At 41.9% G+C, this 14948-nt stretch overlaps 1 protein-coding gene across 1 annotated transcript in view; it reads left to right on the forward strand.

Moving 5' to 3' along the window:
• dgkb (diacylglycerol kinase, beta) overlaps positions 1 to 14948 on the forward strand; it is a 51573-nt gene that overhangs the window by 21804 nt on the left and 14821 nt on the right. The window contains exons 16-20 of the mRNA XM_086114340.1: positions 1933 to 2007; positions 3774 to 3859; positions 4419 to 4508; positions 5322 to 5482; positions 9514 to 9578. Coding sequence (XP_085970466.1) covers positions 1933 to 2007; positions 3774 to 3859; positions 4419 to 4508; positions 5322 to 5482; positions 9514 to 9578 — 477 coding nt within the window. The remainder of the gene's footprint in view (positions 1 to 1932; positions 2008 to 3773; positions 3860 to 4418; positions 4509 to 5321; positions 5483 to 9513; positions 9579 to 14948) is intronic.

Consider the following 14948-nt stretch of genomic DNA (forward strand, 5'->3'; position numbering starts at 1 on the left):
GTGGATTGGTGTATTCAAAATACTGTAACTTCATTGCTATACACACACACACACACAAAGGTAACTCTTTAATTTCTCACATATTAGTCTGGGTCTGTCTTTTAAGGGCTCCTGGAAATATTCAAAATGAACCTAAAATGGCAGCGACAGTAGAAACCAGGTTGATCGACTTCCAGTGGCTTTTCGGACCAAGGCCTCGAAATAAGTTTTTGTGGGTTTGCTTATAACACTGTAGATATGCCCACCAAATTTCACGGTGATAAGTTAACTCTTTTGGGGACAGCGGTTACTACAGTGGACAGCTTATCAGGTTTCAGTTGACAGGATGCATGACGGTTTTAAACTGTCTCAGACCTTGTTCATCTTAGTCATTACAGGTATGTGTTTACGGTGAGCCATCAAACTCAAATATTTCAAAATGTAGTGTGGGGCAGCTGTGTAAGATAAGATAAGAAAACCTTTATTAGTCTCACAATGGAGAAATTCCCAATTCACAGCAGCAAAGTTATGAAAGGAAGAAGTAGAAGAAAAAAAAATATCGGAGCTGCTGTAAAGGCAGCCACTCACGCGACGCCATCTTGAAGTCAAAATAACAAAATAATACAACACAACACATAAGACACAGGCAGTCATTCAATCTTAACCACCTTCATGCATCCTCTTTGTTGTATGAATGATCGTATGTAGAATGTATCATAGACGAGTTTCATATTTGGTCGTAATGGAACAGAACTGTTCTCTTTAGGACCCCTGGGATTAGCCAAAATGATGCTAAAAATGGCTTCCTCAAGTCAAAATGTTATACTTTACTTTCTGTGTCTCATCAGGTAGTCTATTATTGGAAGACATGCCTTCCAAATGTCAGGATACTCAACGAACCTAGCTTTGTGGGATGACATCACTAGCACAAATATAGTGAGTTTTATGAGTGTGGGAACGCCATCCAAAACGTGGGCAATTTGGCCCAATTTAAAGACCACCTTCACACTGCATCCTGGGCTCTGATAACAACTATCGAAAGCAAAGACTGCCTTTTTTTTTTGCCCCCCCCCCATTGTTAGCGACCCCTTCCTCACCACCCGGGCCCTCTCTGTAACTCCGGGCTAATTGGGTTATTACTGAAACATCATCACTCGCTCCTTATTATGCCGGCCCCCCATTTGTTTAAATTATGAGATCAAAATATGACTTCAGCCAGTTGACATAATGAAATTGGAATTAAAATGAATTAGTCTTTCTAATGGCTTCTCCTCAAAGGGGGTCTCAGGGTATGTCCCGCCCCGCCGCCGGCCAGTCCGTCTCACCGCGTCACACGTAGGGGGAAAGACTCTAGCATCAGTATGCTCAAGTTCACCCTAGTTCATTCTAGTCAGCCTTGAAGATATATACACGCTAGTTTACAAGTGTTTCATTTTTTTTCTTCCTCTTAAAACTTTCATGCACCCTGTAACATGACAACATAAGCTGTCCACTGTAGTAATCGCTGTCCCTGAAAGGGCTACTTCAGTCTAGAAATAAAATAACAATATGCATTGCTAAGAAAGCACTTTAACTTGAAGTATGTCGAAATGCCTTCTTGACTTCTCCTTCCTTACTGACCAGCAAGTGACCCCAAGGCCCAGAGGCGAATATGACATGGTAAATAAATTAAATCAAAGCATTGTGGGCGGGGTTTTCATATTTAAAAAAAAAAGTGATTTATCTGCATTTCATGGTTTTGGGGAGCCAAATGTTCGAATATCTTCCGCTGCCATGGTTTTGCCGTAACGCTTATTTTCAGATTTGAAAGGTGGCACCCTTGTTTGTTGCCTTAATTTGGTTAATGTGAAATTTCTACTGAGAGTTGAGAGTAACATGGCCTTATTTGGTCACACAGCATTTCAACAGGAACTTGTTGTTGTTGCCTTATTTGGTGATGTGGCACTTCTGCAGGATCTACAGGAAGTTCCAGTACCTCCTAAACCCGAGACAGGTGTACAACCTGGCTAAGAATGGACCCATGCCAGGGTAAGTACTTCAGCCAAATAGTCACGGACCTCCGCTAAGGAAGACTTAAACGACTTAAACATGCCCGTCCGTCTTGTTTGATTGGAAACTCATGAAGTGAAAGGCCATGTTGTTTCAGTCTCACCTCCATAATGTAATGTTAATTCTGAAGTGTTTTTGTCAAGGGGGGTAAAAAAAACATCCTGAGGGAAGTCATCGCCACAAAAATAGTTTTGAGAACATTTTCACCATTCGGCAGCACAAAATGTTCATCTTTAAAGAAGAAGGATTCCAGAATCGAATTTTAAGCGTCAAAGAACATTTCTTCTGACACATTGGCTTCTTCTGGGAGCCAAACGCAGCCACATTTTACTTCAAAATTTGGAAAAGGCGGGACAGGAAAAAGCGTTGCGGGGAGAACGCACTTCAAATCTTGTCTGCTTATTATTACCTGTTGACAAATTCAGTACCATTTTGCATTGCTCATGCGTAATAACCAGCATTGCATGCGTGAGAGGCCTTCGGTGCTTACGCGCATCTTTGAGACGACATGTGATCCGGCATACAGATGAGCAGCTAGACGAGCGGCCAGTGTGACGTTTCCAGACGACGGCCGTCTGTGATTAAGCTCGGGAATGTTTGATTTCCATGCGTCGGGTTTCCCCTCTTGGCCTTCGGCATCTAGCGTCGGCGCCGCTGTCGTGCCTGCCGCTACGTTGTTTGGCTTCGATTAGCTGAGCCTCGCTGCCTTTATCAGGAATAAAAGCTGAGCGGCACACGGCGCAAGCAAAAGGGAGGCTGTGTCGTCGCCTTCGTCTTCCGTTACCCGCCCAAAATCTGTTCCCTCTCAAATCCCAGAAATTTCCCAGTGACCTCGCGCCGCTGCGCCCTGGTTCGTATTTTCTCTGCCGCATTAGCGAAGTGGACGCTGCTGGCCGGGCGCACACCCTGCTGCTGTCAATTAGCTCCCTGGCTAACGCAATAAGCGCAAATGAAGTGTTTGCTTCTTGCTCTTTCAATGGACCCAAAGTTGCCTTTCATGTGCGCGGCCGTCTGTTTGCCTCTTTAATGCGGTTTGCCCGTCCCCGTCGGGGTGTAATTGAGCGAGTCATTTAGCCGCCATGCGAGCCTTCATTCAGTTAGCGCTTTGTTATTGTGAAGGAACGGAAGACGTCCAACTGAACATTGGCCGTTGTGATCCGATTAGCCCTGCACCAGGCAGCAGATGAGTGATCGGCAATTTTATTATTATTATTAGAAGGGGCGCAGCGGAGTGGCGAGTACTCGTCAAGGTTCTGATGTTTCGGCCAAATCATCTGTATCACTGACTATGAATCTGCCTTAAAATGCTCATAAAGGTTTCGAAATAATATGCAATTCATTTACTTTAGTCGTCAAAAAATGACGGAACTTAATCAAAAATTGTTCTCCTGAAGCCTGCAACAGACAAGACACTCTGTGCTTCAGATTTTGTTATACAGTATACTGAGGGACTTTCCTTTCTTATCGCGGCAAAATGATCCAAAAGTGCTTCGAGGTCAGGTTGTTGGAATTCTAAAAATGCTTGTGAAAGGTGCCCCGAGGCATTTAAAGCAAAGACTGTTCCTGATCAACATTTATCAAAAGAAAGCCGGTATTACCCATAATCCTTTACGGCGACATTATTTCAAGGAATGATGAACGCCACTAGAGCGGCGCGTCGCTGTACGGCTTCGGCGGAGGTCATTCAAGCTCTTCTATTACTGTGTAAAACAACAACTGTAACAAGCTTTACTCGTCCCTCGCAGGTTGAATTTCTTCCGAGACGTTCCCGATTTCCGGGTGCTGGCCTGCGGAGGGGATGGGACGGTGGGCTGGATCCTCGACTTTATTGGTACAGAACCCTTTCACCATTTCCAGCGATTTACCGGGCTGTCATTTATGCCCCTCTTTGACAACATACACCTGCTTCAACACTCATTTTTTTTTTAAATCAGTTTTCGAAGCTTGCATCATTATTGACTAGAAGTAGATACACAGTTGGCGTGTATGTAAACACTTTCATTACACGCGACCGTGGGTGTTCGAGGGTGGTAAAACGGGATGATGAAACAGCATATTAGTCATTATTTGGACCATTTGAAAGAAAATATAGAAAGAAGACGAAAGAATCGCCCCGCTTGTCTTTATTTGGCCACGACTACGTCTTAACTTGAACAGCCCGCAAAAAAAATAAATAAAATTGCCTCAATTTTTTATCAATCAAAACAAGAGCAAGGTAATAAGAGGGAATGGCTGTTGGACAAAACGTGCCTCTGGAAATAGACCACCATGTTGTTTACGTTAACTAGCACCAGAGCAGTGCTCAAAATTGATTTTTTTTTTTTTTTGTCCTTTCTCTCACTTTGCTCTGATTGATTTCCAGAGTTGTAACTTCGTCTCTCGTTTTCTAGACAAGGCCAACTTGGACCGGAACCCACCAGTATGTGTACTTCCGCTCGGCACAGGAAATGATCTGGCCAGATGTCTGCGCTGGGGAGGAGGTACTGGAAGAGAAACAAAGCCACAGAACAAAAACATCCACGGTTTAGATTTGTTTGTGCAAGAATCACATTTTATGTACCTATTACATAAGAGGTGGCAGAAGCTGGTGAGCTCAATAAGAAAACATTAGCTTTGGTGGAAATTAGTCCTTATCCGCTTTATTGTGACATGTACGGTGAGGTAGCCATTTTGTAATGCGGTTCAAATGTCAAAAAGCTGTGTTGATCTCAAATCCAGAGCGACAGAACATGACCATTGACAAGGATCTGTTTGTTATTACAATGGTTTACAAACTTGAGATTCACGAAAAAACGAGGCGAGACCCTCATAAACGCCTACCAATTGAAAAGCATACTTGATGTGGATGTTCGTCAATGGCAATTAACAATTGGATTCCGATTACCAATATCCACTACGTTGTAATTTCGTCACACCAATTATGCAATTAAAGGTGCACCAGTAGTCGACCAAAACTATTTTTATTTGACTGATAAGTCAACTATCGTATACAATGCACAATATAAAAAATCCCAGTGCAGAGATTAACAAGGAGTGAATGATGAATAACTTTGAATGCAGTTGTTGTGTTCGGAATCATTCACTCATTCCCTAATTTTAGTGTCATTTTTTAGTCAATAATAAAGTTCACTGTATAAAAATTCTTATATAGTGTGAAGGGAATGTGGAATGATGAAATGATTTCCAGCACAGTCAGTGTCTTTCTCTTCTCGGCTATTTATAACGTTCAGGTATCATAATTTTATCAAACTTGGGTTGAAGGATAAACACTGTGACCTTTCCCTTTCACGAAGGCTATGAGGGTGAGAGCCTGCTCAAGATCCTGCATGACATTGAGAACAGTAGCGAGGTAATGCTGGACCGCTGGAAGATCGACGTCACGGCCACCGACAAGGACGAGCGGGGTGACCCGGTGCCGTACAGCATCATCAACAACTACTTCTCTATTGGCGTGGTGAGTCGCAGATTCAGATGTTATATATATATTTTTTCTTGGTGACGGCAAGGCACTCCAAAACTTGAATTCTAATACAAGTGCGAACAATACAATAGACGAGATTGATAGTTCGCCGATTCAAACCAATTACCATCTATAATGCAAATTATTTGCGTCTGTCCACACTTTTGCTTCGATAGTCATTATAAATTGCGCAGCATCAGCCAGTAGGCGTGATGTTAACAAATGAAGTTGTTTGTGGGGATTAAGAAGACTTTGAGCTCTCTATAGATTTAGAGTGTCATATATTTTCTGACACATTTTCCATAATGTTTTTCGAGGGATGCGGTAGGCGAAAGTAAAGATTACACGACAAGTCAAGCTAATAATTACCTCAGAGATTATGTTGATGGAAAGTAGATTGTTTCTATAATGAAACCGCCCAAATCAAAAGATCAGCAATTGGCAGTGCTAACCATGTAGCTTCATCACGCTGTAGTAAAGTTGTGCCACGTGAAGTTGAAGGACATTTTATACACACTTTTGTGTCCACAAAAAGGATATACAAGTTTTTTACAAACCAAAAGGAGCTAGTGACTTTTTATACACACTTTAAACACACTAAAAGAGCCCGGCATAAAAGATGGATAATCTAGATGGATAGATTAAAAGAAGTAACCATCTTTTTTTCCCCCGATTCAACATGACATTCAATGATTACAATCAGGGCTGAAAGACAGAACTAATCAGGGCGTGCACTACGCTAGCATAATGCAGTCAGTTGGCCTAATGACCGCGCCACATTCCTTTCGGCGGACATTACTCTCCCCACATGAAAGGCACATGAAAGCGCCGGGGCCCTGCTTCTAATTGGGCTGAATCTTGAGTTATGTGAGGACATTACACATGTCCCACGTTAATTTGCCCGACACAATTTTACATTAGTAATTATTTTCGGGCAGTGTCGCAGGTGACTGTAATGTGTCAGGATCTTTTAGTTCTTGGTACAGTGGTTCCTTAACTCATGAGTACCTCATCTTACAATTACAACTGCTATCTACCTAGCTAGCTAGCTAAAATACACCATACTTTGTGATAACCACCCATATGCTAACCAATATAGTCATTACTCAACAGAGAAACCGTTTCCAGTTCGAACTTATTTCTTTGATGTGAAACAAAATATTAAAATAAATGCAGTCAATACAACTTGTTTACCATTCAAACCGTGTTCCTTATATAAGGTGCACCACCACGACCCTGTTCAGAATAAGCGGTGTTGAAAATGAATGAAAGGATGGATGGAATGTAGCCGGTACGGCGAAGCTTAAAGTAATCAAGTGAGGACGCTGACGTTTCCTTTAATTCACACTTCTAAGTGTCGGCCACAAAATGCTGGCAAGGTCTTTGAAAAAAGAGGCTGAACTCAGCAAAGCTGTCTGGCTCGATAACAATTGTGAGGAATACGGAAAACGAGTTCCCGCAAACTTTTTTTGGAGGGGGCTTGTTCCGCTCGACTCCCCCTTTCCTCCGTCACCTCCTCCTCCTCCTTTCCAACAATGTGTTTTGATCCACCCCTCCTTTTTGAGTGGCACGATTGAAACACAAGGAGGACCCCCTGCTAGTGCACAAACTTAGCAGAAGCCAAAAGAGGAAGACCAAAAAAAAAATCAATGGCACCTCTTTTTCTTCTTGATGTCTCCTCAAAAAGACCAAAAGAAGTGTTTTGGCTGATTCCCTGCAGACGCAGCAATCGGAGAGGTGAGATGATGGATGTATCTGAGGGAACTTGATTCTCTTACAAACAGGACAAGAGTAGCCAGCCGGGAGGGAGGTAGTCAGCTAGTTAGTTGTCTCCCCTTTGGGTTGAGGCGTTGACAAGCAACACCAAAAGCTTCACCGCGGCGACTTAAGGAGGTCAAGCTGCTGAGCCAAACCCACACGGACGCCACCGCCCGGCCTCTGCGGGGCTAAACCTTTCCATCACAGGGACTTTACACCAGAAGTAGTGATTTTAAGAGCACCATGATGTTTCAACCATCTGAACAAAGTGCTTAGATTTGGTTTATTTGGGCAGCATGGTGGATGTGTGAATAGAACATCGACCAATTCTGAGCTCGTGGTTCGAACTCCTCTTGCCCGACGTCAGCTAGCACAGACTCCAGAGCAGAAGCGCTATTCAAAATGGATGCTCGATGGATGAATGGTTATTTTTCTGGGATGAAAAGAAGACGCTATTCTCAGTGTCAATTACTTCCGCTATGTAGACCCTGTCCCAAACCTCCCTCGACTTCTGGATCAGTGTTTCCTCACCTTTAGTGAGGCAAAGTACATATTTTCCATGAGAAAAATCTCCATTTCATACAAAATATAATCCAATATCCCAAAGATGTTGTACAGCTTCGTCCGTGATTATTAGCACCCCGGGTTTAGATCTGTTAAAAACCTCCAACTAAATTCAAATTTTATTGCAGATCTCATATTGAAAATTGTAGAGATGGCTCACCAAACACAGAATCAAGATCCTATGAGAGAAGCAGAAATATGTGATTACGGGCGGTTCCCAAGAAGTCAAACGCTGACTTACTTCGAGAGACATTATTTTCTTCCCTTTCCAATCAATCGCCGGATTTCACTGCTTCCAATTTTGCAGACATACACAAGAGATCAAATGAACAACTTGATTGAGATTTGTTCTCTTGTTGGTGTGCGAATGTATTTTTAGTGGTGAAAAAAAAAATAGCTCTTCCGGCTACTAGCTGGTCGTGATATGACAACACACAAAAACTGTTGTTCCCAATAAACCGGCAGAATGTTCAAAGCAACACAAGTTTAATCGAGTGCCACGTTGTCCGTAAGTCATGATACGTCCGAATTCATGCTTGGTGCGCAGGTACACAATGGAGAAGCCCGTGACATTCAATATCTCTTGCCAACAAAGGGACGAGAAAAGTATCTGTGTTTATTCAGAGCACATAGCAGGAAGGTTTCATTTAAAGCAGATATCATTTCGCCTCTTTCTGGAAAGGAATAAATTTGTCAAGATAAGTCTAGAAAGTCTTCAATTTGGCTTACTCATACTCACCGAGACCTTACTTATTAAATTGTGTGACATCCCAGCAGAAGATTCACTGCTTTTGATCAAAATCTACCAACAAGTAAACTTGCAAATGAACTCCACGCTCAAAGTTTGGTTTCAAAAATGGTCCAAGCAGACGGCGTGGTGTTAATATGCAACTGAAGTGTCTGTGTCAGTCACGCTTCTCTAACATATGCTATGTTTAAAAAAAAAAAAGAAGAAAAAAAACCCCCTTCACACTTTTTTCCGCCTCTCGTCTACGGCTTCTGGTGGCTGCGAAAGAGGGTGAGAGGGTGGTCAAGAGTGTCAGAGGAGAAGAGGTGGTGGAAGGGAAGGGGGGACGGTTTCCACGGTGTCTGTAGCCACCTGGAGCTGTGATTATCGGCGATGTGTGTTTGGTTAATTAGCTGCCTCCGTCATCAGGCCTCTCCTTGTCAATAGCGCGCCACCTCTCCTCACACCGCGGTCTTAGCACACACCACGTGGTGCTCTGTTAATGAGCAAGAAGTTGCCGTAAATATTAGACTGAGGAGATCCATAATCACACAATTTGCAACAATAAGTTGATGATTCAATGCACTTCTTCTTGGTAGCTTTTACTTGATTTACTTTGTTAAAGCTGCAGGGGTTGTGAAAGTCAGTATAAATAAAGCTGTATTTTATGATATTCACCTTAGCGTAGCTCCATCTAGTGGAGTCATACTGCAACCGCAGCCACTATTGTCACATCCATTCTATGCGCCTTATAATGCGGTGCGCCCTGTATATGAAAACTGTTTTAAAATAGGCCATTCATTGAAGGTGCGCCTTATACTCCGAAACACCTTATAGTATGGAAAATGCAGTGTGTGTGTGTGTGTGTGTGCGCACATATGTATGTGGTAGTTAACTGGTTAGCATGTCGGCCTCACAGTGCAGAGATGCAGGATTCGGTGCCGACTTAATGTAGCATCTAAATTTCACTTTGCAGGACGCCTCCATCGCACATCGTTTTCACGTGATGAGGGAGAAGCACCCGGAGAAATTTAACAGCAGGTAGGCAATATGTCTTTTTTTTTTCTAACCTTCCTTAGACTCCCACATTTTTCATTCTTCCACATTGTCCATGACACCATTCCCAAAACGACGCAAGCATTTTGTACGTTTGCCTCCTCCATATTTATTTTATTCAAAAGTGTTCAGCATCAGCTCTTTAGCGCTGTGGCAGTTTCCGGCATGTGCAATTTGTGCGACTGCCTTGCCCACCTAAAAATCTACGTCAAATGGTTTTCTATTGGCATCATTTAAATCATTGCTGCTTGTATGGAGAATTTTCACCCCGTTGTTATATTACAAGAGGTCTTTGAGAATTTTGCTCAGAAACGTTGACGTGAGAGGTTACTGATGACATCTTCCTTGTTTGAAGATCTCTGTTTGGAGCTAAGATTAGCGAGCTGTTGGTCGAAAGGTGCCTTTTATTTCGTTATTAGATATAAAAATCAGTATGTTTCTCAGACATTAGGCCAATGACATGAATGATCTCTACCACAGGTGATAATAGGAAAAAGAAAAACTGAATTTTTCACTGTGTGTGGTCTGGGGATAATAGGCAAGAGCAGCGTGTCATTTTGAACGTAATTAACCCAGTGGATCGTCACGTGTGTGTCCTCCCTCCCTCTTCGCTGTTTAGCATCTTCACTGAGATGACAAATGGACGCTTCTCATATTTAGCCTTTGTGATGAGCTGCAGGAGACATGTTCACCTTTCGCACACGGATAAATGTGGCATCTCGAGTATGTTTCCATCAATATTTAACGTCTGCACCATACGTCTCCACTAGAGCCAGGGAGTCATCTAGGCCCTAATTGAATTGGCTTGGCTAGTTTGACATGGTGGATCAGTCAGAGCGATGACACGCCGCCTCCTAATAATCTCATTTGTGCTCGTTAGCATATGTTAGCCTGCTCCTGGTGCGCCATTTAGCCATGCGACGTCCTCCTGGCACTCATTCTCCAGAGATGCGAAGTTGGATCAAATGTCGTGCAATGTTGCATTTTATTATGTCTTTGTTGGTGTCATCAGTATGTTTCTTTATTCGGCTCGTTTTTCAAAGATTTTTTCATTTGTTGGTGACAATATGCAGTATAGTAATGTTACTGTTAAAAAAAAAAAACATGCATCTGGATTTTTTTTTAATATGAAACACAAAGAAAAAGGTTTTCGGTTTTGAAGAGAAATTCACCAAATTTGGAGACGCGTGTTTTTATATAAAACAGGAATAATGTATATCGTTGCTAATCTCAAACACAGAAACAGTTTTGTTGTTGTTTTGGAGAAAAATTCGCAAACATTTGGAGTTGCTTGATGACATTAGAAAGTGACGATGCACAGTGTCAACTAATCTTCAAGAAAGCAAAAATACAGTTACCCGTACCTCCCAATCAAAAAAATATATATACACTGTATATATTTACACTAATGTATCTCCAGGCGGTATTTGGAGATACGCTGTACTTGCGTACTTGTGTTGGACACGTGACATTTTTTTTGCCAAATAATGAATTATGAATTATTTTTATTGTCGCAAAAAAAAAAAAAACTCGACATCTCCAAAAGTGCACTTTGTGCTTGTTACTTTGTCACCTTCCTTCTTAGCCAAATGACTTTTGACATTTTTTTTTCTCCTCCGTCTGTGATAAGTTGCGATACTTCCAATGGTCACAAGCCCCGTGGACAAATCTAACAAAAATCTCTGCTACCTTGTGGAACTATCAGCATGCATTATTGAAGTGGCAAGGATAGTGTGTAATAGAGTGATCCTAAAGCCATTCGCCCGTGTGAATTATTAATGGGATTCAAATAACAGACAGAATCATTTTCTTAAAATACCTCAATAATTTTTCACGGAGGTCTCGTAAAATGGTGTGGAAACAACAGGGATGCGGTTGTTTGAATTTCCATACGCGTTGGCTAAAGAAGGAAAATTACCACGCAGGATGAGTTTTTTTTTTTTTAATTAGTCGTATATTTTTTGTTTCTATACTGTATATTTCCAATGTTTCCGTTTGCCGTTAAAAGCCGAAATATAAAGAAAATATATTTTTGTTTTTAACCCTTTCATTTTTTAAATTTTGTTGTTGTTGAAAATAAAATGCATGCTTTCTAATATGCCGTCACGTTATGTGACAATGAATCCAAATGTTTCATCTTGAAAATAAAATCCAAAACGTGAAAACAGTAGGAAGCTTTCTTGGGAGGCTCCAGTACAAAATAAAAGTTCAAAAAATTTGGACTTTGATGCGTTTCCTTGGACCGCTTTGAAAAAAAAAAATACAAACGCTGTCAGATACTGTGTAGAGCACAGGTGTCAAAGTCAAGGCTCGGGGGCCAGATCTGGCCCACCACATCATTTTATGTGGCCCGCGAAAGCAAATCAAGCATGACCACGATGCTTGCTAAAGTCTGAACCAAAATCAGAATCAGAATCAGAATCATCTTTATTGGCCAAGTATGTAGAACACACAAGGAATTTGTCTCCGGTATAACACGCTGCATTAGTATCATCATAAACAAGGACATGACACATAGGTATGGAAGGACATTTCGTAATGTAAGTGAACCGTAGTGCGGTGGTACCACCCAGTGACAACTGTGAGACAATGTGCAAAGTATCAAGCAGAGCTAAAGTGATCAGTGGTGGAATACAATACTATGACAGAAAATCATTGAACCATTTTCGAGTGACCAGTAGCAGTATTTGTTGTACAAGAGTGACTACGTCAGTGACTGTTTAGGGAGTTAAAGGCTAGAGGGAAGAAGCTGTATAAGTGTCTGCTGGATTTGGTGCGCATGGATCTGTAGCACCTGCCTGAGGGGAGTAGCTGGAAAAGGTGGTGGGCAGGGTGCGGGGATCCAAAAATTTCAAATTGTCCTATGTAATCCACAATAACAGTCATTATTCTTGACTTCAGATTTAAAAACGTCCATCAATTTGTTGTGCACTCTATATGCAATATGTGGAAGTGATTAAACATTGATATGGTTTCGCAAAATTCATAACGGCACTCCAAGGCAAACCGTAACTACAATGTGGCACTGTATCATTTGGGAAGGAAAAAAAACGCACATTTACATCCAGAAGTATCAAAAATAATGTAACATTCAAATACGATGACAGTATTTCATGTGCTTCTCCCATAAGTGTCACATGTACACCTTTTTTCAGTGGTTTGACCTTAGAGAAACTGAATATTTACTCATCTTTAACTGCCAAAACAACATCGGGACAATTGCCTTAATTATGAACGGAGGAGATTTTCTTGATGGAATGTCGGGGTCTCACATTGCTTCCCAGCATCCCCTCCCCTTCCCTCAGCTCCTCGCGCCCTATCCATCTTGTGTATTTGCACCTTGGGGTGATTACCAGGGCGAAGGTGTGAAGATTTGACACTCGGCAGATAGATTCATTTACTGCCACTGCCGGACCTGGAGGTGATAATGAGGTCGAGGATTAAAAGCAGACAATCAGCCGGCCCGTGACGAAGGTCGGGCCTCCTCCTCCTCCTCCTCCTGCTGCTGCTTTCGACGCCTGTACTCCTCCACTGCCTTCTTGAAAATCTAACCGCCCTCCCACCGTCATCCGACATTTTTTGCTGATTCTTAATGTAATTACGCGCTAATCTGTAACTCGGAGGGGAAAAGGAAGGATGGCAGGAGAATAAAGACATAGGCAGGTTCGTAAAGATTGAACCTCAGGGCCATTCAGTGTGTCATTATGAATTAATTAACGCTTTGTTTCGGCACCGCTGTTTAACCTTCCGTTCAGTCAAATGCCTTGCATTTTTAGCTACAGCGATTGCCTTGCGATACATTTTTTTTTTTGGATACGGGTTTTCTTATATAGGTGCTGTCTTTCGGCCAATTATTTTACCTTGGCTTGCGAGCAAAAATTGTGTACAGTGGCAGTGAACTCAACTTATTTCACAACAAGCAGTTAGAAAAAAAGTCTGTTTGTATAATGTCACTCACAGTGGAAGTTTTGTGTCAAACTGAACACAACACAAAAGTACAGAAATACATTGTGTATTTAAAGGGGAAGTCAAGTTTAAAATATGGACTATAATGCATTCTATGTGCTCCCACTAATCTAAGCACGGCATTCTTATCAATATTGCTTTTGTTTAACATGAATTAACGAGCAAAATGCACCCATTTTTATCCATCTCAGGGGGCGGCCATGTTGCCACTTGGTGTCGACTGCAAATGACATCACAGGGCTAACATAACGACCAATCACGGCTCACCTGTTTTGGTCATATGACATCTTGACTTGACTTCCCTTTTAAAACGACAACATCGTTTTGTCTTCGACAAATTCCCTGGTAGGAGGTTTTCAAAGTATAAACCCTGGAATTATCTCAAAATGGCTGACTTCCTCTTCGATCGCAGGCATGGGTCAATGAGACTTTTTTTTTTTTGCGTGCTGTTATGGCCACCCAATTTTGTGTTGATCAGTGAAACGTGTGTGGGTCGATTTTATTTGATTCCAAACTTTAAATCTGCTTTGAGGTCATGACCGTTTGATGTTTAATGGCAAATTAAAATGGCCGACTTCCTGTTCAGTTCAGTTCATTGAGACTTTTTCCATGCGTCCTGGAATCATAGAAATGGCCACCCTCTTTTGTGCCGATTGGGAAACCTTTTCATAACTGTCCACAAATCCTCAAAAACTTTCAGGCATTGCCAAAACACCCAAAAGGCCGACTTCTTTGTTGGAAGAATAATCATAAGCATGATATCTCCAAAAGGGCCTTAAACGTGGGAAAGCCATGCAACCATGAGCACGCAGTCCTCATTCGCTTAGCTGGCTGGAGGAGTACCATAACAAGCATAGCATTATTTTATGAATAAGTACATTGTTTACCTTAATTTTTAGAGCCTCAAAAAAAAAACAACAACAATGCAGACAGCTGCTTAGCCTTATCCAGATCCTGCGTTTATCATGCTTCATGTTTGGGTTTTGGATCTGAGCAGTTTCCTTTCAACTTGGCCCAATAAGCACTTTTCTGGAGACAGCCAATTTCCAGTTTTCTCCCCGGCAGCCCCCTCGTTATGAGACTGTGGCTCATATCGTTAATCCTTCTTTGGGTTAGCACCCGTCTGGCTACTATAGCACCATGTCAGGTGTTGACAGAATTTCCAAGGTGTCATCTGGCTGCGGCTCCAGCGGCAGGAGTGATTCGGACCTAAAAATCGACCAACTTTTCTGTTTACATTTCGTTTACATCAAGGAGCGCTTCATGAAATGTATGCCGAATATGCCCATACAAAAAAAAAAACAACAACATTCTTTAACAAATTCTGTCATTCAAAGTGAATAGAAATTAGCAGAAAAGGTTTTCAGAGCAGCGGCATCTTAGTCGCCA

Source organism: Hippocampus guttulatus, chromosome 6 (genome assembly GCF_054856545.1).
Source record: "Hippocampus guttulatus isolate MCC_2025c chromosome 6, RoL_Hgut_1.0, whole genome shotgun sequence".
In the NCBI taxonomy this organism is placed as follows: Eukaryota; Metazoa; Chordata; class Actinopteri; order Syngnathiformes; family Syngnathidae; genus Hippocampus; species Hippocampus guttulatus.